Raw genomic sequence first — 23,489 nt, 5'->3', positions numbered from 1 at the left:
GCTCCTCCACCGGCTCCTCAACCGGCTCCTCATCAGGCTCCTCAACAGGCTCCTCAACAGGCTCCTCAACAGGCTCCTCAACAGGCTCCTCAACAGGCTCCTCAGCAGTAGGCTCCTCAGCAGTAGGCTCCTCAGCAGTAGGCTCCTCAGTCGCTTCAGTAGATGGTTCTTGCGCTGACACCTCCTCTGAGGCGTCACCTGTCGTTGAATCTTCAGCATTCTCCAAAGACCCGTCTTCAGCGGTTTCCGCTGACTTTGTTTCTTCAGCTCCGTGGTTTTCGGTGGCATCTTCATCCGCAGGTATCTCCTTGGTCGACCCATCCTCCACCACGACCTCTTCCGCCGTGGCCTCTTGCGCCGGTACGTCCTCGGGAGGGCTTTCTACTATTGGCGTCTCTTCTGGGGCAGCTTCTTCGTCTTGGCTGGAGTCCCCTCCAGCCGCTGGTGCCTCAACGCCGGCTTCTGGCGATTCCTCCTTTTCTGCACTTTCCTCTGCTATTTCGTCAGGAACGGGATCATCGGAGGCAGTGTTCTCCTCTGTATCGTCGTTGTCCCCGTTCCCATCAGCCTCTACAGTCTCAGGCGCCAGGTTATCGTCCTGTTCGCCTTGCTTTTCCTCCCCAGCCGGCGGGTCAGGGTGCGCATCATCTGCCGCTTCTAATGCATCTGTGGCAGAGACATCACCTTCGGTGCTGTCCGGCGACCCTTCTATCTCAGCATCGTCGGCTGGTGGTTCTCCGCTTGCTTCAATTGTTTCCTCCACCTTTTCTATGGGCTCCGAAGCGGTAGATTCGTCGTTGGTTTTGCCTTGATCTAAAGTTGACGGATCTTCTGCCTCATCGGCAGGGCTCTCTGCCGTTGGCCCGCCATCTTCGGGTGCTGGCTCTGCGGTGGAATCGGACACACCCTCTTCACTTTCTATTGCGGGTGTTTCGGCGCTTTCTGCGCTCTCACCCGACGACTGTTCAATGTCGGCCGCTGACTCGGGAGAAGCAGGACTGGCTCCGACGTCAGACATGGCCTTTTCTAAGACTTCAGTAATTTGCTCCGGGGGAACATCGGCTTCCTGCATCTTCTCCACCACCTCCACCACTGTCTCTGGTTCGGAAGGTTTGTCGCCGTCGCCCGAATCAACGGCGGTAGCCTCAGATGAGTCAGCAGGATCTTGGTCTTCGCCGAGATCCTTCGGTTCGCCCTCGGTAGGCTGCTCGACATTCTCGTTTTTCGGTCTCTCTTGGTCTGGCTCCGCGACGGTGTCCGATGCATCTGCCGATGCCTCGCCTTCATTCGCGGCAGGAGCACCATCTTCCTTAGACTGCACGTCCTCGCCCTCGGGAGGGGTCTCAGGGGGTGCTACTTCTGCTGAAGGACACGTCAGAGTGAATCTTCAGGGTTGGGTTTTGATGCAAAATACCGTTGTCTCCATCTCTCGCTACCTCCTCAGCGCTAGTGTCCTCTGGCGCCGTTCCGTCGTTCATGACAGTGGTGTCTATAGAAGGTGGTCAGCGTAAGAGCCAGGGTTTTCGTCAAGAAGCAACTCACCCTCCATATCCTTGGGTTGTTTTTCGGAGGGTGCGGGAGGAAGCTCTGCGACAGCGTCAGAGGTGGTGGCTGTCTCCTCATTCTTCAACTGGTCGTCAGTATCAGGGTTGCTGGGATCAATTTCCTCGGGAGCAATGATAGGATGAAGGGAGTATGTAACGGCGCTTGGATCAAATGTTTGCCATTGATAAGCAGGAAGTTTGGCGTACTGGAACTGGGACTCGTATGACTGAGCCATCGCCGATGTCTTTGGATTCATCAGACCGGGGTTCAGGGAAATTCTTCTTATTCTTTCTCCTTTTAGCCTTTCCCATGGCTGGTGTGCCTGGGGTTGTAGAGGCACACTGCTGTCAGGCCAATTTCTCGGTGCTACCAATCTTTCTGTTGCACAGGGGTCATGAACGGTGCGGAGGGGTCGGAAAGCACAATGACGCTATCTAACCGACTCAACACTGGAGGGCGAAACCCTCATGAACCTCGTAAAGTGACGAAAAGATGTATAGGAGGGGGGAGGGGTGGCTGAAGGACGCATCATGGTGGTGTGAAATCTGGTTGAGTGGAAGGGTGACCTGCAAAGCCCAAGCATTAATCATCCCACCGGGCAGCAGGGCCACTTCAGCCAGAAGATGAACGAGAATCAAGGCACGCTTGTTTGGGATAGCAGGCCCCGGCAATTGGACCACGTCAACGATGAAAGGCAGGTCTGGCGCATATTTGGATGGGCAAAGTGTGCAGAAACCATGCGGCGATATGCGGGTGGAAAATGATACAAAGCAGCATAGTTCTGACTCAAGGTCAGACAACTGCACCAGTGTGTGGAATAATCCAGCCCAAATGTCCGCAATTGGACGAAATGTGCATGGCGAGGGCGACGATTGGATCGCGTAGAGACGGGAAGTCGTACCTAGACTGATGCCCAACAGAGGTGACTGGTCAGCCAGACAGGAAAAATGTCTGCGGCCAGAAGGAAGCACTTTTTTCTTCGTCTCGTGTCTCGATTTCCTAGAGGGCTATGCAGTGTGCTGGATCCCTTGACGCCAGTTCGTCCAGAGACGTGGAGGAGTTCATTGGCGAGGCACAGGATGTTGCCAGCATCCTTGTTCAAGCACGGGAGGAGCATAGGAAAAGGAAAGGAGCTTTTAGTGTCTTTGTTGGCGTGGGCAGTACCGATGAGGGATTGCTGCCATTGGCGATCCCAAGGGGAGGCGATGATCACGAGCTTGTCACAGTACAAGTGGTCGGATATTCGTGGTAAAGCGATGAAGAATCAAGAGAATTGGAAAGCAGGAGAAGATTTTTGCTCCCGTGAGGGAACTTTGGTACGGCTCGCGCCGATGGACAAACGGGCCGCAGAAAGGTTGCTGTGCCGCAGAGCATTGTCGAGGACTTCGCCGTCTTCCTCCTGGTAGTGTTGTTGTTTGGCTGCTTGGATTGAGTTGGTGCCTCACTTCCAAACTCCGCATTTTATTTGAGGTTCAAAGAGGGCGCAGGATGAGAGGGGTAGGCACGTGACCCTGAATCACGAGGGGTTTTAAAGTCACGTGCTAACTGGGACAAAGTTCCTGGGGCGTTTTGGCCCCCAATGAATCTCATGGCTTGCATGGTCTTGAATGTTTTATCTGAGCTGTCGATCCATCTTTTCTCTCCAATTTTCGCCATATCGTTTCATCGCCCAAATGACCGAGGCGCTTGATAATGCCCAAAGTCCCAGAATGGTAAACAGCCAACCATTCCCGATTGCCGCGATGAGGGGAGCCACTACAACAGTGCCAACACATGATACAAGGTTGCGGCACAAGTTATTTAAGGCAACACCAGAGGAGGATCGTTGTGGCATGAACTCGGTCAACATAGTGGTGGACATGGCGAAGATGAGCATAGACCCCACGCCGTAGAAGAAATTCGCAATGGCCTATACCACACGTGTCAACGTTGGTACCTTGCATGTAACAAAGTTCCCCCATGTGTTGGTGATTCACGTTGACTTACCGGCGCTACCCACAGGACACCTTTCTCAACGGTCCATCCGTACCATATCAAGGCGCAAGGGTAGATTAATGCACCTAGCCACGCGTTTTCGCGCATGCGGTCTTCTGGTCGAAAAATTAATTTTCCGTGCTGATCCACTCGATTTGCCTTGATCGCCTCGCGCCTCATGATATAGTCCATCCAGCGACCGCCAAGTACACTGGCGAGAATATACCCGATGGAGTTGGGCAGATAGAGCAAGCCGATGATGATGGTCGAGAAGTCGTAGGGCTCCCTCTCAAAAGAATACTGGATACTGATGTTGAGCATGTAGAGCGCACCGAAAGTAACCGCCGAGTAATACACCGTCAGCAAGACAGGCATGAACCGGAGGTACAGGATGACGCTCAGTGGGTCCAACAAAAACGTCCGTGCAACCTTCAAATACTTTTTTGACTTATCCTGTATCACTTCTCGGGTCGACGTTCGACTCAGTGAAGGTCGATGGCTGCTGTTGTTGATCGACGATGCCACATCCGCCAGGACTTCCTCCGTCACATCCTTGCGTATCTTGAGGGTTTCAGGTAGACCGAAGAAGATCAATGCCCAAGTCAGGACTGAAATTTTGCGTCAGGAGCCGGTTTCTTTTAGGCGACGAGACAATTCTGGCTTAATGCCAGAAATGTTGGGGGCTTACCTCCGTATATGGCAAGAGCCCACTGAGTTGCTCTCCAGTCCCAAACTTGGCCGAGAATACCACCCACGATAGGTGCCAGTAATGGCCCACACAGAGGTCCCAAGAAGTAGATCCCCATCGCTCTGCCCCTCTCGTGTGACTTCCAGATATCAGCGAGCGTTCCAGCGCCCACGGCTTGCACAGACGCCGAAGCTCCTCCAGCAAGCAGTCGCATAACTATCAACATGGATATTGAATGGGAGACGGCGCTCAAGACGGAGAACAAGATGAATAAGGCAAATGAGGTGATGTAGACGGTCCGGCGCCCTGCCGTCTCTGAAAAAGCCGACCACCAGAGGGGGAAAATGGCCATGCTCAACATATATAATGAAACTGATAGGTTGGTGGTGGTCGCGTCGGTGTGCAGGGATCTAGCCACCTCATCCAGGGTCGCTAAACGGCAATCAATTGAGTCAGTCTAGGGGCAAACTCCGACAAGATTAACGGTCGACGCAACATACGTAAAATGATGGCACTAGCCACGGGGGCGGCAGCGGCAGTAATGGCCACGACGAAGGTGATGAACCATTTTATGCTATTGCTATAATCTGTGGGTTCTGTGACCTCGGCCATGACACAGAAACGAGCAAAAAGACCACGTCTTTCCGACCGCGGTACCTTGACAACGGGCCGTTTGGGAGTTATCGTCCTGGTCAGTGCAGCTTGACCGATTTCGACATCATGCTGGATAACGACTGTCGAATGACCCGAATGATCAGAATGAATGGACCGGCTTTCGAAAGTGTCATCATGCTCTTTCCCTTTCGTCAGTCTCTCCTCCGAGGCCGGACCGCACACGGTATCTGGCGAGGGGGTGAGTTTCTCGAGGCCATCATGAGCCATGTGCGAAGTCCGAAGAGCGACGGATATAGATCAGACTTGAACAGGTGAGCTCGAGTATTTGCTGGCAGAGTCATCATTCAAACATTTATACCCAAAGAATGGAGCCAAAGAAAGAACGTTAAGAAATGGAGGGCGAGAAACGGATGTTGGAGAATGCGCATATTAAAAGATACGGTCAGCCGCATGTCGCTCGGGCTCGCAGATCCCTAAAGGCAGGCATGGGCATGGCTTAACCGGGCATTAGGTGAAAAAGGACGTCCACAGCGGCAAATGGCGTGCATGGGGTTGCTCTGTTGCTCGAGGGCCGTCGTAGTTTACCGGGAGGCCAACATCGAAGGACGGATTCACCGCGGTTGACAGAACCAATGACGACAAGAGAATGAGGGGGATTAAGCATTGCTAGTTGTGGGGGAGGAAGTTGAGCTGGCGATAAGTCCCATCAGATGGAGAGATCTAGGACTGATGATGGCTATTGTGCCGTTATTGCCGGAGAGGGAGAGGGACCAGAAGACAATTGGCAGAGATGAGGTTGTTGATTTACTTGGGCGAAACTCGAGGTACTCCCCAAGGAGCTCCTTGGCGGATGAGGAGGCAATTCCGACCACCAGAACAGTACATTTGCAGAGAGATTGTGAAGATGGCCATGTCGTGCCAGTCAATTGCTCAATTGAAGGCAAGGTGAAATGGATGGAATGAAGCTCGCAATGCGGGAAGACAGTGGGACTTGGCCTTCACCATTCAGTGTTGATTACGAGGTCTGGCCCACTAACCCACGAACTCCAAACTTTTTGCTTTGTATCTTGTGCGATGGCATTATCCGACTCAATTGTCCATATAACCGAGGCACATCTCTGTACTCACTTGTACCTGGTGTCTACCCCATTTGTATTCTAAAGCCAGGAACGTGCCAAAGAACACCCAGCCTTGTCTTTTGATTTCGGTCACGTTGATCACCCCGACGACATCATTGGAGTCGGGGCAGGTTCGAGGCAGAAACACAGCCAACGCAGACACACAGAAGCCCGCTTTTCAATTCCCTACATTTAGTGTATTACTCGGTACTACTTCCGACTTTGTCGCTGCAGTCATCCTAAGGGCTGGGACCAATGATGATCTGAGCAACCTTGTTAGTGGTCGAACCACTGAGTTTGAGCCAATCTCCATGTCCTTCCATCTGACTCCTCACTACTACACTCGAGAATTTGTATCGCTGGCTAACAATGCGATAAGACACAAGAGCACAACATCACCGAGTCTGAGCGCTGGGCTGTGCATTCTCTCGAAACACTCTGGGACCACGGCAGCCGTCCACCCTACTCTTCCTAGACAACAGAACCGAAACGTCCACCAGTTCAATTTCTTCCGCTTCGGGCAAATTCGACCACACACTTTCATCCCCCACTATCCACCACCCCTCAGACACCGGCCATCTATTCCGCTTCTTCCCGCTTGTCGTTTCGAAGCTTGCCTCAGACCATTGTGTTCGGCTGCTGAGCCTGTGCTAGTCGAACCAACTGCAATCATGTCTTCGACAAACGCCACGGCCGAGAACCGTGAAAGGCTCAAGGGACACATGTCCAAGTACGAAGGAGGCGCTTACGCGGAAGGCTGGGCCGAGTTGTGGAACAAGGGAGACTTCTTGCCCTGGGACCGTGGATCTCCATCCCCAGCCCTCGCCGACACGCTGATCAACCACGCCGATGTTATCGGCAATGCCCTTCTCGCCCCGTCGTCACCAGATGGACAGAAGCAGCGGAAACGCGCATTAGTCCCCGGCTGTGGCCGTGGCGTGGATGTTCTACTACTGGCCAGTTTCGGATATGATGTGGTCGGGCTAGAATATGCTGAAAAGGCGCTTGAAGCCTGTGAAAAGTATGCGGCTGAGAACGCCGCCAAGTATCCCGTCTATGATGAGAACATCGGGAAGGGAAAAATGGTCTTTCTGCAAGGGGACTTTTACAATGACCAATGGGTGGAAAAGGCGAGGACAGAGCTGGGTGCTGGTAGTGAGTGGGACGGCAAGTTCGATCTCATTTATGACTATACTGTGAGTAATGTTCCCTGACTTCTGATCTCCTTGTTGCTGCCTTTGTCCTTCCCTTCAGGTATGGGATCTCATCCTCTGGGTGGTTGATCCTTGTGTCACACGCATACATCTTTAGCTGACGTAGGAACCCTTACTCACACCTGCCCTTCCAGTTCTTCTGTGCAATGCGCCCAGGCATGCGTTCTGCTTGGGCGAAGCGCATGACCGAACTCCTCCGCCACTCCCCTCAAGCAAATCTTGTGTGCCTCGAGTTCCCAGTTACCAAGCCTGTCAAATCTGGCGGGCCCCCTTACGGCGTCGCTTCAAAGACATACCTCGAGCATTTGAGTCATCCAGGAGAAGAAATCCCCTATGACGAGGAAGGCAATGTCAAAATGAACCCACTAGCACCATCCAGCCCCGGTGCTATGGAAAGGGTTGGGCATTGGCATCCTGCCGACACGCATAATGTGGGCAAGGACAAGAACGGAAATGTAGAGGATTATATCTCGGTTTGGCGTCACCGCTGAGATCCTGGTGGTATTTTCCCCCACGTGATTGGTTAGCTGGGAGACAAGAGCTTGATAGGCATCAGGTGCTGTCCAAAAGCCTCCGTTTTGTTTCATCGGCCATTCATGATTCCACATGGAACAATAGGTACCTGCTCAGCTGTGGTCCACTTTCTTCAACGCATTGTAATGCTCACCAAGCCCAAAACTGTGTCGATAATATGCCAGCCAAATGGTGTCGTTTGAGCTGCCTTGGGAGGAAATTTTTTCCACTCGGCCGCTCGCTTGGAGCACGTTGATTTCGACATTGAAAGATCGCGCAATAGCCTGCAACTCCAACTCCCCACCCCATTCCGCCGTATCTCTGATCTTTTTCACATGTACATTCAAGGGCTCCTCCATGAAGGCCTCAAAATCCTCGGGGTGGCTGGCCATAAACTCCGCAGCAGCGTATCTAACTTTCTCATATGGCTGCTTGACATTCCTGTCTGGTTTTGCTGCGAGTACGTCGGCAGGCATGCTGTGTGCGCAGGCGGAAAAGAGACAATGACCGTCGGGTCGGATGAGGGTTTCTGAAAGGCCTAATTTGGTCATCTGTTGCTTCATGTCGGCGAGTTCCCGCTCCCGGAGGTCGGGGAGGCTCTCTGCCTCGAGAGCTGCGGCCGCTGCTTGTGCCTCCTGTTCGGCTGCTCGACGTGCCAGCCTCGCCTTTTGCCGATTTGGCTTTCGAGGTCGGGACTGGTCCGCGGGCGATGAATCCGCGATGTTGGCTTGTTTAGGTGGCTCTGATGTGGCTTCTGGTACGCCGTTGACTTCTTCTCCCACAGGTTCATTGACGTTGAGATCCTCTAGGGCCTCCTGTAGCTCATTGGTACCTTGGGGTTGTAACTCTTGAATCTCGGCCTGCTGCTTTTCAGCCAGTACCCGCTCGAGTCTCTCACATTCATCATTGACGCCCTTTCTGGTTTTCTTGGTCGCATTCTTCTTTTTCTGCGTGATTTGTGATTGGAGATCTCGCTTTTCCTTGCGGTGTTTCGCAAGTAATTCTTCCATGGCGACCCGTTGAGAGTAGGAATTGACTTCACCTAAGTTTTGGGCATTACGGTGAATTCTTTCCCGTGGCACGCGTCAGTCTTCTAGGTCTCGGATGCACTTATTTCAAGGATGGCGATGACTTGATGTCGGCATTGGTCGCAGATACTTGAAATTTGTAACGCCACATTTTTCCACCAGAAGTGGCACAGATGAGGCTGTGGAGGCTCCTGGTGTCTGGCACGTGTTCGCCAGCGTGGCGCGCTTGGCTTGGCACTGATATCTTTTCTTAGACAGGCTGGCGGACTCGGTTAACGAACCTGGTTGGGTAGGAAGTTGGTGCACACCAAGTAGATAATTAGGCCATGCTGGCCATGTTAGGGCGGGCAAGGGCGGGCCCCGGGGCAGCACCCACTGCCCAGCGCCCGCCATGGGCTCAATTAGGCTTCAGGGCTGATAGCTGCCCCTCGATTTCCCCGTCCCACCTTCGAAACAACAGCGCGCGGCTGCTTCGAAAATGAGAGAAGCCAAAGCATTCTCATCACAAATCCACCTCAGCGGCTATTTGGCGTAGACCTGAATCGCCCAATTTCATTCAAATCTCTCACTTTGATCATATTCCGGTATACAAATCCCCTTACTGGCTAGGTCTTACGCAAACATCTTCGCGCTACACCTGAAGTGGCCCCCACCATAGACCCCGACCGGACTCGCTCGCCGCATTCCAGGTTCACAGTTGCTCCCAGAGTGTCAGCACTGCTCAACTCTATCGTTCAGCCGCACCATATCCCTCGACCGAAACCCTGCCTTGCTTCCCGACCTTCTTGGCTGGATCTCCTTTAAAGCACCTGAACTGCTGCCTTGACCCCTCCTGTTACGATCCACCCTCTTCTCACGCTGCTCAAATACCAATCCAAAGCCATTCCGCAGTTGTAGGAGCAATAGCAACATGGGGGACCTTGCTGGGCGCAAAGTGTTCAAAGTCTTCAATCAAGACTTCATTGTCGATGAGAGGTATACCGTGACAAAAGAGTTGGGTCAGGGTGCATATGGTATTGTCTGGTAGGCCTCCCTGCGATCGCGCGCTGGAATGTCACTGACTTTGTTAAAAGTGCTGCCACCAACTCGCAAACGGGAGAAGGAGTGGCCATCAAGAAAGTCACCAATGTCTTCAGCAAGAAGATCCTCGCGAAGCGAGCACTGCGCGAAATCAAACTGCTGCAGCACTTCCGAGGCCATCGCAATGTCTGTTGTCGTGATCAATCGAGGAAAGACCTGCTGGCTGACTAGGCACAGATCACTTGTCTCTACGATATGGATATTCCCCGACCGGACAACTTCAATGAGACGTATCTCTATGAAGGTATGTTGACCCTCTTTCTGAGCGGACACAGTCGTTGACATGCACCAGAATTGATGGAGTGTGATCTCGCGGCCATCATTAGATCTGGCCAGCCACTTACCGATGCTCACTTTCAATCTTTCATCTACCAAATTCTGTGCGGCCTCAAGTACATCCATTCGGCGAATGTATTGCACAGAGATTTGAAACCCGGAAACCTCCTCGTCAATGCCGATTGCGAGCTCAAGATTTGCGATTTCGGTCTTGCCAGAGGTTTCTCTCAAGACCCTGAGGAGAATGCTGGATACATGACCGAATACGTCGCAACTCGATGGTATCGTGCTCCAGAGATTATGCTCAGCTTTCAGAGCTATACCAAAGCTAGTATGTTGGCATTCGATGGACACCTGAATTGCAACTAACACGCGAACAGTCGACGTGTGGTCGGTGGGATGTATTTTGGCAGAATTGCTCGGTGGCAGACCCTTCTTCAAGGGTCGGGACTACGTCGATCAGCTGAACCAGATTCTGCATTACCTAGGCACCCCTAACGAGGAGACTCTCTCGCGAATCGGATCACCTCGTGCTCAGGAGTATGTCCGAAACCTGCCATACATGCCCAAGATCACATTCCAAAGGCTGTTCCCGCAGGCGAACCCTGATGCCCTCGATCTTCTGGACCGAATGCTGGCATTCGATCCCTCGTCTCGTATCTCGGTGGAGGATGCTTTGGAGCACAGATACCTTCACATTTGGCACGACGCCAGTGATGAGCCTGCTTGCCCCAAGACCTTCGACTTTGCGTTTGAGGTTGTGGAAGATGTCCAGGAGATGCGCAAGATGATACTCGACGAAGTCATGAGATTCCGTCACCACGTTCGTCACCAGCCATCTCAGAACCCTACTGGCAACATGAACGTGCCTATTCCCGAGAACCCGAGTCAATGGAGCAGCCATGAGGATCCAAGGCCGCAAGAGCCGGGCGCTTTTGCGACGAATGACCTTGAACAGGAGCTACAATTGGGAGCAGATATGAGACGATAGACGATTCTGAACCATGGGGCTTTTGCCATTTCGTTCAGCTTGGAGATGATATCAACGGAGTATTGATGCACGAAAACAACACAGTTCACTTGCTTACATGCCCTTCGGCACGACTTCTGTACCGTTTCAATATACCAACCTGGATTTGGGAAGAGAAATGCATATTCCAAGCTGGGTCGTAGCTGACGGTTATTGATAACGTGGTCAGTGTTCTCGTTCTCTCAACTGTCCGGATTTCACATCTGTTCACAGTCTTCACTTGTCCCTTCACTTTCCCTTCCTGCCTTTTCAACACCCCTCAGCTCTAGGACCGGTCGTTACTTCCACTGCCGCTTCCTCCGTCCATCGTAGGGATTCTTACACTTCCTGCTCGATGGCCAACGTGGATACAAGCTGCGCTAATCTCAGGGTTGCAATGTCCTTGCTTACCTCGATACCAACAAACAATTCGTCCCGTATCCTGAAAGCTAACCTCAAGGTTTCCTCTCCTCGTCCTCAGTGTTAAACCATGACTGTTCTCATCCTGGCCTTGATTTTCTGCGCTTGGGCTGTCTCCAGCGCTGTACTACCTGACACTTCAACTACAGTCGTGGGCAAACTGTCTGATGTTCCAACAGGATGGACTCAGGTAAGGTGTTTCTAGCCCGGAACAAGGCGTTGTTGACTGACACAAAGAAGGGCAAACGACCGAGTCCGCAGGAAATCCTCAAACTGCGCCTCGCTCTGCACCAGCCTGCCATCAACGATGTCCACCAGCACCTACTTGACATCTCTACGCCTGATCATCCATCCTACGGTCGGCATCTGGAGAAACATGAACTGGACGACCTGCTGCGACCGGCGAGCGACACAGTTACCGCAGTCACAGACTGGCTCGCGTGTGAAGGTATTCTGGAAACAAACATCACATATCAAGGATCCTGGATCACATTCAACGCTTCAGTCTCCCAAGCTGAGAGTCTTCTGGGCACAAAGTTTCATGAGTACCACAATGGTGAAACAACTTTGATTCGTACCTTGCAATACTCAGTCCCGACACGTCTGTGGCCACTGATCACAACAATCCAACCCACCACTCGGTTTGGTCTACCAAGAGCACAAGCTAGCTTTATGCTGGAAACCAGAGACAATCCTGATCCTGGATTAGTTTCGCCATTTGGCAACCCTGACCTCCTGACGACCTATAATGCCACCTTTTGCAATAGCACCATCACCCCGGAATGCATTAGAGGCATCTATAGGATGACTGATTTTCAGGCCGATCCCAAGGCAAAGACGAAACTTGGTGTCTCTGGCTTCATCGAAGAAGGAGTGTATTTTGACGACCTTGAAGATTTTCTCAAGCTCACGGGTGCCAGTAATCAGGCTCATGACTTCTCCATCGTCCCGATCAACAATGGAGTCAGCGACCAGAAGGGAGTGAACAAGACTGCTGAGGGTAATCTCGACGTAGGCCTACTTTCCGCGCCGTAGCCTCAATCATGATCATACTGACTGCCTCCAGGTGCAATACTCCGTGGCCCTGGCTCGAGGGACACCGGTAGTCTACTACTCAACCGCCGGACGCGCCCCAATGCTCGCAGATCTCGACCAGCCGACGCCTTCTCTGAACGGCAGCAACGAGCCATATCTTGATCAACTCCACTTCTTGTTGGGTCTCAACAGCTCAGACCTTCCCGATGTTCTCACCACCTCGTACGCTGAGGACGAGCAGACGGTACCTTTCGACTGGGCGAGGGAAGTATGCCTTGCATTTTCCTTCCTCGGTCTACGTGGAGTCTCTGTGATCTTCGCTTCAGGTGATACTGGTGTTGGTAGCGCGTGTCAATCGAACGACGGAAAGAAAACACCACGCTTCACACCGAATTTTCCAGCGACATGCCCCTATGTAACAGCCGTTGGAGGGACTTATGCTGTGAATCCAGAAGTCGCAGCTGTTTTCTCCTCAGGAGGGTTTTCCAACTACTTCGCAGCACCATCTTACCAGGTCAACATCACAAAGGCCTACCTTTCCAGGTTAGGTAATAAGAACAAAGGGTATTTCAACGCCTCTGGGCGAGGCTACCCCGATGTCTCGGCGCAATCCGTGCGCTATCTAATCGAGAACCAAGATAGTGCAGAATTTTTGTACGGAACATCCTGCGCGGCGCCAACTTTTGCAGCTATTATATCCAATTTGAACAACAAACGTCTGGCGCAGGGGAAGGGAAAGCTCGGCTTCTTGAACCCTTGGCTATATTCGCAGGGCTACCAAGCCTTCAACGACATCACGCTGGGACGTTCTCGTGGATGCTCAGGTCAGGACATGTACACTGGTCAGCCGTCGCCGAAGATTGCGGATGCCGGGTGGGACGCGGCCCCAGGATGGGATCCAGTTACAGGTTGGGGTACCCCAGACTTTCAGAGGCTTTCAAATATGATGGCTGCGTGAGACGAGGGAGAAGCTGGCCAGACGATTGAAGCATTTATTGGGACAGAGAGCGACAGGGCGGGGAAAGAAAGTGTTAAGAGAACGGGGGATCCTAGGGTCAGGCATAGCAGATAACATTGAGGCGGAGTGTAAAGCAACATGGCTAACAGTGCTTTTTGTGGCAAATTAGCCCTAGAAGTCCCTAATAGTTTGCCAACTCCATTAACTTAACACATCAGTGAGAGCACAATCGATTTGACCCAGACAATTGCTCGTGAGCACTTCATCTCCTCTTGAACCCATTCTTCTGTCTCGGCTGGCTCCCGTAACTCCTCCTCACCGGATTCTGCTTCTTGTCCCGCATGCTCGCGCCCAACTGGATGTCCACCCTCGGCGGCGTGGGAAAGCCGAAACTCTTCGCGACCTTGACGAGGTCGAGCTTGTTGACGTCGAAGACGGAGCGGAGGCTGTGTGAGGCGTAGGCTTGCAGGTACGAGCGGTAGCCATCTTTGGCTGACTATATAGAGCAAGATTGGAGGTTAGATTTTGATCTTATGTAAAACACTCACGCGAAATTGAGAATCCATGAAATGAAAAGTAGGGGAAAGGAGTAGGAGGGAGAAGGAACCCACCTTGTTCAAGTAGTAGTTCTGGCCGATCAGCTTCTCGAGCTGGCTCTGGATGTTGACCAGCTTTTTGGCGGGGAAGTCGAACTCGACGACGGGCACGCGGGCCTCCTTCAGCTGGCTCAGGAAGCCGACTTCGCTGGGCTGCAGGAACATGAGGCTGCGGCCTTTGCCGTTGGAGCCGCGCGCCGTACGGCCCACTCGGTGGATGTAGTCGCGCGGGTCGTCCGGGGGGTCGAACTGTACGATCCAGTCGACGGCGGGGATGTCTAGGCCCCGGGCGGCGACGTCGGTGCAGATCAGGGTGCCGTGGGTGGCGTTGCAGAATTCGAAAAAAGTGTTGGTCCGCTTCTGCTGCTTGAGGTTGCCGTGCAGCTCGAGCACGGGCAGGTCGATGTAATTGAGCAGCTCCGAGTGGTACTTGACGCAGTTGCAGCTGCTCATGAAGACGATGATCTTCTTTTTCAGGTTGCGCTTCAGGAAGCTGAAGAGGAGCAGGAACCGTTTGTCCGAGTCGCAGATCACGTAGCCCTGCTCGAGCCCTTCGACGGTGCTGTGCTCCTTTTTGTGGTCGACGTTGATGTAGAGCGGGCCGGGGCGGAGCGAGATGCGCGCCAGGTCTTCGACTTTGGTGGTCTGCGTCGCGCTGAAGAGCATGGTCTGGCGGTGGTCACGGTCTGGGAGGATCTTGACGATTTGCCGCATTTCGTCTTCGAATCCGACTTCCAGGATACGGTCTGCTTCGTCAATAACGAGTGCTTTCACGTTCTTGTAGACGAAGCCCTTTGTATTTTGGAGGTGGTCGAGCAACCTGCCCGGAGTGGCAATCAGGAGGTTGACGCCCTTGACGAGCTTTTCGGCTTCGGCGCTGCGGTTTGCACCACCAATGACGATTCCAAACGTTTGACTGTGAAATTGCATGAGATCGCGGGCCACCCCGAAGATTTGCAGTGCCAATTCTCGTGTGGGCGAGACGACGATCACGCCAGTGCCGTTACGCGGTTTGAAGCGGAGTGCGTGCAACATTTCCACAGCGGGGATGAGGAAGGCGAGTGTCTTTCCCGAACCAGTTTTTGCGGCTCCCAGGACGTCACGGCCTGCCATTAGAGGGGGAATGCCTCGCCTTTGAATCTCGGTCATGTTGGTGAAACCCATTTCTTTAATGGCTTGCATCGTCTTTTCGGAGAGCTTGAGTTCGGAGAAAGCTTGAGGAGTGCTGTCGGTGCCAGGCAGTGAAGGAACCGTGTCTGTTGGCAGATCTGTGGGAGCAGGGGCAGAAGTAATTTCTGTGGTCATTGTCGTGGTTTCGACCGTCTCTTCGAGTTCGGCCCCTGCTTCGTCGTTGTTGTCGACCTCACCATCCACCCCACTGTCTAAAGAATCCTCCTCTGCTTCTTCCGCAGCATCTTTTACAGATTCAGCGGTACCTTCGGCCTCAACATCGTCTTCGTCTTCGTCGTCGCTCGAGTGTGACGTCTTCCGTCTCTTTTTGCTCTTCTCTTGCGGTTCGTTCGTAGATCCAACAATTCGGTCGCTGGGAGCAGGCCGTGCAGGTTGCGTGCTGTTTTCGGCTTGTGTGTGTTTCGTCCGCTTCCTTTTACGCTTCTTCGACTCTGCCAACTGGGGATCTGTCGAGTTGGACATGTTGCTGCTGATCGCAAATCCCTGCTGGCGGTGAGACTGAATGCAAAATGTTGCAGTTGGGAAAATTGCTGCGGAGTTCGCCAACAATTTTTCTGGTTATCGATAACATTTAACGCTAGCCCTATATGAGCTAGTACGAGTCCAGCCAGCATATCAACTCCATTGGAAGGTCAGCCGGGATCTACAAGTCCATTGAACTCCTCGACGTCCTACTTTCCACCAAGTATACAGTACCTCATCTACCTGTTGTGTATTATTGAGTCCTGATATGTGGCCGGCTGGGATCCGTTGTCGAATTCATTCTTGTAGATGGGATACGCAATGGATCAGTCATGTTCCAAATTTCTTGTTTTCGAATACGAATTCTCCTTGCGCTGATGCTTCTCGATGGGAGAGTTTGAATTTCCTGTACCTGTCGTTGATCTCAAGATGACCAGTTCTTTCATATTCCGACATGCGGATTAGAGCTCAAGCTGTTGGGCGAACATTAGTACTAAATTTTTTTATTTACTATTTTTTTTTCCGGCAGAGTGTGGAGGCTTAGAGGTGCTGCTGACGATACCATGTGGCTATGATGCTATGAAGCAGAATCAACGCAGAATATCCTGACTCTATGTATGCAATTAGACCTGATCAATCTATGTAGACCACGACAAAAGTTATATCAAATCTTGTGGTGACGTGGAAGCTTAACCATCGTGTCATCATACGATCCAACTGTTTGCCGAGCGAGGCTGAACGCCTTATCAAGCGTTGCGGTCCGCGCACTCATTCCACCCAAGACACCAGCGCACACCTTGTACATCTCTCTTCGAGTAACTGACCCGGCGTAATCGGGAAAGACTCTCAAGTATATATACTCAGGCATACATTGGGTCAAGCCCAGTTCTTCCCCCATCTCCTGTTGACAGGTTATCTACGCAGAAAATGGCCGACCCATCTGCCGCTGCCGAAGAGCACATCTCCCTTCCGACTGCTGACCTGGTCAAAGTCACTGATCATATTTCACTGTTGCCGCCGCTATCTCGGAAGGGCCACGGGCCAGGACTTATCCTCGTGCTGCCGGCGAATGCGCCACGCTACACGAATGGCGGCGTTGTTTGCGAGAATGGCATCCCACCTCCACTGCTAAAGTGGGCGGAAGAAGGATTTGCGGTGGTGGAGATTCGAGGAGAAGAATTCACTCAGGGCTCAACCACGACAGCGACGGAGATCCTCGCAAAAGCTGTCGCTGCGCTTGAGGAGTGTGAGAAGTGCGATGTGAAGGATGGAATTGGGATGGTCGGTGAGTCTGCCATCTCCTTGCCTCAAGAGGCTCCCTCCTCGCCACCAATTGTCTCTACCTTTCTTTCACCTCTGTTGTTTCCCCTGGGGATACTGAAAGACCATCTTCCAAGTCTACGACACCGCTCTCTGGAATGAGTTTGCCCACAGTGCAGCTATCGGGCCCAAGATTGCGGCGGCTGTCATCTACGGCACGGCGGGGGACTTGGTCACTCCAGTCGCGATACCCAGACTCTGTCATTTCGCTGGACATGAAAAGCCAGGTTCGCACCCAGAGGCCAAGATATACACCTACCCAACGGCCAAGTCCCCCAAATTCGTGATACCAGGGCAGCCGGAATTCGATGGCACCCAGGAAGCCGTGGCGCACACTCGAAACCTCACGTTCCTGAAGAAGTACATCCGCGGCTTGGACTTTGACCTGGAAGCCATCTGGGAGGAGCACACGTACTTTGAATTTGCGGAGCGCTCGGTGCCCAAGACCATGGAAACCATGGTGCAAGAGCCTTATGTTAACCATATCACCACGGTACGAATATGTCCATTGACCCCTGCATCTCGCTACGTGGTTGTTCTGACTGTTCTAACTTGAGGGGAATCGCTGCAGATGACCGGCGGCATTGGTAGAACGAGCCTGACAAACTTTTACCGCAACCACTTCATCCCCAAGAACCCCAAAGACATGGAGCTCCTGCTCGTGAGTCGAACCATCGGCATCGATCGCGTCTGTGACGAGTTTGTTGCCAAGTTTACGCACGATATGGAGATCGACTGGCTGTAAGACATTCACTCCCTCTCTCCCCTGTCTCTCGCTGTGTGCCTCTCGTCTTTTGGACTCCTAAGAAACTTACCACTCCCCCGGACAGAGCCCCCGGCATCCCGCCCACGGGACGAAAAGTCGAGCTCCCCTGCACATCTGTCGTCTGCGTGCGTGGCGACCGCCTGTATCACGAACACATCGCGTGGGACCAAGCTTCGCTCCTGATCCAGCTAGGCCTCATGCCCGAATACCTCCCGTACCCGTATGCGCTCCCGGACGGCTCGAAACCGGCGCCAGGCAAAAAGTTCGAGTACCGCGTGCCCGCGGCCGGCGTGGAGACCTCGGTCAAGATGCTCGACAAGAACGGAATCCCGTCGAATGGAATGTTTGCATACAAGGTCCGAGAGGTCGACGCTTGAGAATGTGAATTGGGTTTTGTTCTCTCTCTCTCTCTTTTCCCCGCCCATCCGCGTTCCAGGCAATGCAATGTTTTTGTTATAACCTCGTGAAATGCCGGTAATGGATGTAAATAGCGCCCAGACATATGATGGTATCATGAAAAAGGCAACGACTATCGCACCTATTCCACTCAGAGAAAACACGCGCGTCAACTGAACGTCAGACCGGCTAGCAACGTCTCGACGAGTCGCAACCGGTCTTCCACGTCTCTGCTTTCTCGCCGCCAGAAATTCAGCATCTCGATTACTTTGCCCACCGCCTCGCGCCAGCGATCCGGCATTAATAGTGTTAGGTTCTCGAGTCTGGCCGCGCCGAGAAGAACGAGGGCACTCCTCGTGCAAGACCGTAGCATCAGCCAGGTCCCATGATGGCGGTAGAAAAACCCCTGTTCGTTCTTTTCAATTCTTTCCACGCTCACGGCCAGCGCTTTGTGCACAAACGAGTCGAGCGACTCGGTCGAGATGGTCGGGGTTCTTTCGGGAGTGTCATAGTTGATCGCCGCGACGATGAAGGGCCAATACATCATCTCGTAGCAGTCAAGGAGGTGGCCTTTTAGTATAAACTTCAGCGAGTCATGCAGGTCGCTCTCCTCGCCCACTGATGGTGCGTCGAGGTCAAGCGCCTGCGGGAGCGATCGGATCCAGTCTGCGGCTTGTTGTTCAAATCCAATGGTAGATTCGGCTGCATTGGACAGGGAACTCGTGGCTTTGCTGTCGTAGATGAAATTGAGGATTCTGTTGCCCAGTCGTCGAAGGGCGATTTCAGCAAGATAGAAATACCACACTATTTCTCGTTGGGATCGAAGACCCTCGGGCGGAGAAGGGAAAAAGGCCGGATAGGTGAGATCCCAAATCGACGTCTCAGAAACATTCAATTCGAGACGGAGTTCACTGGCCAGGGTTCAGTATCATACTTGCAGTCTCAAAGTTTCCTCTTACAGTTCTGATTTGAAGCAGGTCCAGTAGATGCTTTCCCGCAAACGCTGTTCCCCCTCCCTGTCGGCTTCGGGCGATTCCTTCTCAGTGTAGAAGGCTTGACAGCAGGCGAGAGCCTGGACAAACATCTTCCACGCCTCCATTGGCCGAAGTGTTGCCATTAAATATACCCCTGCCAGAAAGAAACATTGCGCTTCCAACACACCTGTCCGGCAGAGGAGATGGCCCATCCTTTTCTGGGCTGCAGAGAAGTACGACTCAGACTGCTTGAACTGCGGGGACGAGCGAAATGACGAGGCATCTTGCTGTTGTCCACCGTCAAATGGCCCAACAATCGAGCCGTGAGCATATATCAGGAGCTACACGACAGTCAGCGACCTCGGCGAGAAGATTGTGAAAGATGCCATCTCACCAGTAGGCACGACTGTGCGTCCCATCCGATGCCGTTGAAGCGGGCATCACGCATATACCGGTGAATTTTGGCTTCCTCCAAGACCGGATTGTAAATGAAGACATTGCTCATGAACCTTGCCACCAGCTCCTCTTCAGCGACATGCTCGTCAAATTCCGGTACGATTGACAGGTTCTGTAAGGCGCCATGGCTGGAATTGAGGAGACCTTTCAGGTCCAGGTTGGGACTAACATCATCAAAGACTGACCACGATAAGACTCCTTCGATGTTCATGTGACAGGGGGCGGCATCCTTGGATCTTTCGAGACTGGGTGAATTCAGCGACTTTAGCCGAGACAGGACTCCACGGCTGGGGCTGTCAGCTGCGTTACTGGGGGCTGCTGGGGCGATCTGAGTCCGGGCACTGGACGACTTCAACAGCTCCTCGATGGTGTTCAACTTGTCCAAAATTGCCAGGCTCGCGGAATCGAAGCTGCCACGGTCAGAAGAGGGTCGTTACCAGGTAGCACGTCCGAAGATGTGCCGCCACACAGACATACGTAGAATGGTCTCCTTCGCTATATGTGCACTCGGCGCCGATCGACAGGCAGGAGGAACAGGTTGGACGAGCATTATTACATTTTGTTCGACGGACCCTGCACTTCTGACAGGCTTGGATGGCTCTCTTTCGCGGATACGAGGACTTTATCCGCGTGGCAGGACGCTTCCGCGAGTCGTTCAGGACATTTTCAGCCTCCATTGTGCCGATGAAAGAGCCATGTTGCTGGATGGTTGCCGGCAAATGGCCAGTATGGAGAGACGAGGAATCATAAGCAGGCTCGTTATAATGGAGAATGTTGCGGAGCGAGCTTTCCATTTGCATTGCCGATATCAGGAGTGAGCTTTCTACTCCACCGGGACAACTGGGGTTTGAAGATCTGGGGAAGTGATACTGGTTTCTGGAGAGGGAGGGATGAGAAGTTGGAAGAGCGGAATGCCGGGGAGTGATAAAGACCAGTCAGCGGAGTGCTGGAGGAGAAGCTGCTTGAGCTGGACTGGCAAACTGGTTTCGTTGCGGGGAGATGAAAAGCCCCTACGGGCCCTAGCAATGCCTAAGTTATCCACCAGGGATACCCAAGCCGGACGATGGGGGAGACCTAAATAGGCTTTGATAGGTGATAGGCCAACCCATTAACCAAGACCTTGGGAAGGTTGGGAGGCTCGGAAAGGGCCACGTTTGTAACTGCGCCCAGCCCTTCTAGAAGCCCGTAGCTGCGCTCTGACTTTCGCTTTGACCAGCCGAAAACCCTTTTGCCTCACCGCATGAGGAAATAATACGACGTCTGTCACAATACATATGAAAAGGCGCAATCAATAAGCAAGTCGACTTTACACACAGTATCAACCGCTACCCCAGACCCTGGCTTGTGTGGGTGTGTGATTGCAACACCACTTTACCCCTCTGAGCTGTCATTCGTCTCAACCAACGGGTCGAGTCATGCCACAAGGATCATCTTCGGGTCCAGCGGGGTAGAGCCATCACCATCATGCCGTGCCCGTCGCCTCCTTCGATGCTACCCAAAACCCGGTGCCAGCCTCCCCCTCCGCAGGCAGCTTTTTGTCCCATGAGAACATCTGCGGAATCCCGGGATGCACGAAATCGACCTCAACGGCGCACGGGAATGCTTGAAGGATGAATCTGGGGTTGGATAGGACTTCCAGAACATGCATCGTGATCCAAACCTGGATCTCACAAAGCATGGAGACAATACATAAAGCCCACGGTCCCCTCTGCCATTGAGGTCGGACATTCTGCGATAAGGTGGCAACTTCTCTCGGGACTCACCCATCACCATCTTCATTGACAACTGGGCGAACCTCAAAGTCCCCAAACATGGAGAAAGTCAATATCGACGACCATCACGATGGCAAGGCTATCGATTCGATCGTTGAACATGTCCCTCCAAAGGTCGAACAAGCTCGAGCAGCCGCTGAAGAAGAACACAATCTCTCAGCTTGGGAGGCCCTTTCGAAGCACAGGACCGTTGTCTTCTGGTGCGTGTTTTTTGCCTTCAGTTGCATTGGCTGGTAAGTGACATTGGCACCTCAAGTGGCTACTCGTCCAAGGACTGACCGACTTTTGACCAGGGGATTCGATGCACAGGTCAATGGTGCCATGATCTCAGTGCCCCAGTTTCGGTATACATTCGGGTAAGCCTGCAGTGGCCCGCCTAGAGAACGTTTGTTCTTGCGATCCGTTCACAGGTTAACTTTTGGGACAGCTACATCTACAAAGGGGACCCGGTGATCCCTGCTAGCTGGCAGAGCGGTTTCAACAGCATCTCCAGCGTCGGTCAATTTTTTGGTGGCTTCATGTGCTCATGGATCTCCGACCGCATCGGCCGTCGTTACTCGCTCCTCGTGGGGCTGCTATTTGTCACTGGGGGGATATTCGGCGAGGTCTTCTCGAGCACCCGACCAGCTTTCCTCATCGGCAAGTTGATCCTTGGGATTGGCCTTGGGTTCTATCTTACCATCGGTCCCCTCTACTGCTCTGAGGTGGCGCCGGTCGTTCTTCGTGGTATAATCACCGGTGGCATCAACTTTGCCATTGTCATTGGCCAGCTCCTGTCCAATGCCGTTATCAAAGGATTTGGGGACAGGCCTGATCGCTGGGCTTTTCGAGGGCCTTTTGCCATTCAATGGTTGTTTGTTGGTAAGATTACTCATCCCCCTATCTTGCCGCAAACGTCCCACGTCTGACAGGTCTATCCAGCCATTCTTCTCGTCGGACTCCCATTTGCCCCCGAGTCTCCGTGGTACTACGTTCGCCGTGGTCGCATAGACGATGCTCGCCATGCGCTGGAGCGTCTGCACGGCAAAGATGTCGACGTCGCACCGAAGCTGGCCATGATTATTCGCACCGTCGAGGAGGACGCCGAGTTGACCAAGTCTGCAAGATGGGATCAATGCTTCCGTGGCACCAACCTCGTGCGCACCACCATCTCAGTGGGTGCCTTTGCTTGCCAACACCTCTCTGGTATTGTCTTTGTGTTGGGATTCTCGACCTACTTCTTCGAGCTTGCGGGTATCCAGACCAAGGACGCTTTCAACCTCGGCGTTGGCGTCACGGCCTGTGGTGTGGTTGGCGTCATGATCTCGTGGGCTGCCATCAACACTCTGGGTCGGAGAAAGCTGTTCGTCTGGGGTATGATTGGTATGACTGTTGTCCTCATGTTAATGGGCATTCTCGACGTCGTCCACACTTCGGCTGCTCGCTGGGTCCAGGCATCCTGCACAGTTGTCTATGCTCTTATCTACCAGATCACAATCGGCTGCATTGCGTTCGCCCTGCTCGGTGAGGTCTCCACCCCCTCACTTCGAGCGAAGACGGTCGGTCTGGCCACCGCATGTCAAGCTGTGTTTGGCACGGTGATGAACATTGTGGTCCCTTACATGGTCAACCCAGACAAGGCCAATTTGAAGGGCAAAGTCGGCTTTGTCTTTGGTGGAGCCTGCCTTTTGGGCACTTTATGGAGCTACTTCTACGTACCTGAGCTGAAAGGCCGTACATTTCAGGAGATTGATTATTTGTTCCAGCACCGAGTGCCCCCCAGGAAAATGGGCCAGTACAACCTTGAGGAAGTCAATGATGTTATATGAGCACCGCATGCACGACTGGGTTTGGGGAGACGTGGGACATGATATACTGCGAGCTGGATCTATATAGTAAGACAGGGCACGGACTACAAGCAAGAGAGGGAATCAAGGCAGAATACCTTTTATCAACGCGTACAGGTGCGACCATCCTAGCCTCCATCTATTCCTGAAGATCGGAACTAGTTCGACCTGCCGGGGTTGCGGGATGTTTCCGTTTACTCCTCCACGGCTGTGAACGAGGACCATCCGGAATACGGGCCATAAAAAAGCAGCAAGAC

General features: G+C 52.9%; 9 protein-coding genes across 9 annotated transcripts; 5 read left to right on the top strand and 4 right to left on the bottom strand.

Annotated features, from left to right (window-relative positions):
* Window positions 1-3,157: 3,157 nt before the first annotated feature.
* AYO21_05969 (hypothetical protein) lies at window positions 3,158-5,089 on the bottom strand (the record flags this gene model as incomplete). The annotated part of the gene is made up of 4 exons (XM_022655935.1): window positions 3,158-3,454; window positions 3,532-4,127; window positions 4,208-4,639; window positions 4,708-5,089. The coding sequence occupies 4 exons, from the start codon at window positions 5,087-5,089 to the stop codon at window positions 3,158-3,160; spliced, it is 1,707 nt and encodes a 568-aa protein (XP_022511855.1).
* Window positions 5,090-6,611: 1,522 nt separating this feature from the next.
* On the top strand, window positions 6,612-7,645 carry AYO21_05968 (hypothetical protein; the record flags this gene model as incomplete). Its single annotated transcript, XM_022655934.1, has 2 exons — window positions 6,612-7,136; window positions 7,289-7,645. 2 exons carry the CDS (start codon window positions 6,612-6,614, stop codon window positions 7,643-7,645), a joined length of 882 nt encoding a protein of 293 aa, XP_022511854.1.
* Window positions 7,646-7,780: 135 nt separating this feature from the next.
* Window positions 7,781-8,677, bottom strand: AYO21_05967 (hypothetical protein; the record flags this gene model as incomplete). The annotated part of the gene is made up of 1 exon (XM_022655933.1): window positions 7,781-8,677. The coding sequence occupies one exon, from the start codon at window positions 8,675-8,677 to the stop codon at window positions 7,781-7,783; it is 897 nt and encodes a 298-aa protein (XP_022511853.1).
* Window positions 8,678-9,605: 928 nt separating this feature from the next.
* AYO21_05966 (mitogen-activated protein kinase spm1) lies at window positions 9,606-11,042 on the top strand (the record flags this gene model as incomplete). Its single annotated transcript, XM_022655932.1, has 5 exons — window positions 9,606-9,718; window positions 9,769-9,901; window positions 9,953-10,019; window positions 10,068-10,382; window positions 10,432-11,042. 5 exons carry the CDS (start codon window positions 9,606-9,608, stop codon window positions 11,040-11,042), a joined length of 1,239 nt encoding a protein of 412 aa, XP_022511852.1.
* A 508-nt stretch (window positions 11,043-11,550) lies between these two features.
* AYO21_05965 (hypothetical protein) lies at window positions 11,551-13,473 on the top strand (the record flags this gene model as incomplete). The annotated part of the gene is made up of 3 exons (XM_022655931.1): window positions 11,551-11,670; window positions 11,721-12,491; window positions 12,547-13,473. 3 exons carry the CDS (start codon window positions 11,551-11,553, stop codon window positions 13,471-13,473), a joined length of 1,818 nt encoding a protein of 605 aa, XP_022511851.1.
* A 262-nt stretch (window positions 13,474-13,735) lies between these two features.
* Window positions 13,736-15,722, bottom strand: AYO21_05964 (ATP-dependent RNA helicase HAS1; the record flags this gene model as incomplete). The annotated part of the gene is made up of 2 exons (XM_022655930.1): window positions 13,736-13,969; window positions 14,085-15,722. The coding sequence occupies 2 exons, from the start codon at window positions 15,720-15,722 to the stop codon at window positions 13,736-13,738; spliced, it is 1,872 nt and encodes a 623-aa protein (XP_022511850.1).
* Window positions 15,723-16,649: 927 nt separating this feature from the next.
* AYO21_05963 (hypothetical protein) lies at window positions 16,650-18,185 on the top strand (the record flags this gene model as incomplete). Its single annotated transcript, XM_022655929.1, has 4 exons — window positions 16,650-17,007; window positions 17,120-17,535; window positions 17,614-17,783; window positions 17,873-18,185. 4 exons carry the CDS (start codon window positions 16,650-16,652, stop codon window positions 18,183-18,185), a joined length of 1,257 nt encoding a protein of 418 aa, XP_022511849.1.
* Window positions 18,186-18,373: 188 nt separating this feature from the next.
* On the bottom strand, window positions 18,374-20,434 carry AYO21_05962 (hypothetical protein; the record flags this gene model as incomplete). The annotated part of the gene is made up of 4 exons (XM_022655928.1): window positions 18,374-19,115; window positions 19,164-19,519; window positions 19,573-20,044; window positions 20,112-20,434. The coding sequence occupies 4 exons, from the start codon at window positions 20,432-20,434 to the stop codon at window positions 18,374-18,376; spliced, it is 1,893 nt and encodes a 630-aa protein (XP_022511848.1).
* Window positions 20,435-21,445: 1,011 nt separating this feature from the next.
* Window positions 21,446-23,214, top strand: AYO21_05961 (hypothetical protein; the record flags this gene model as incomplete). Its single annotated transcript, XM_022655927.1, has 4 exons — window positions 21,446-21,639; window positions 21,700-21,762; window positions 21,834-22,267; window positions 22,328-23,214. 4 exons carry the CDS (start codon window positions 21,446-21,448, stop codon window positions 23,212-23,214), a joined length of 1,578 nt encoding a protein of 525 aa, XP_022511847.1.
* Window positions 23,215-23,489: the final 275 nt, after the last annotated feature.

This window comes from Fonsecaea monophora (assembly GCF_001642475.1).
Source record: "Fonsecaea monophora strain CBS 269.37 chromosome Unknown Scaff39, whole genome shotgun sequence".
Lineage (NCBI taxonomy): Eukaryota > Fungi > Ascomycota > Eurotiomycetes > Chaetothyriales > Herpotrichiellaceae > Fonsecaea > Fonsecaea monophora.
Note: the sequence above shows the minus strand (reverse complement) of the source record. Positions and strands in the feature narration are given on the sequence as shown.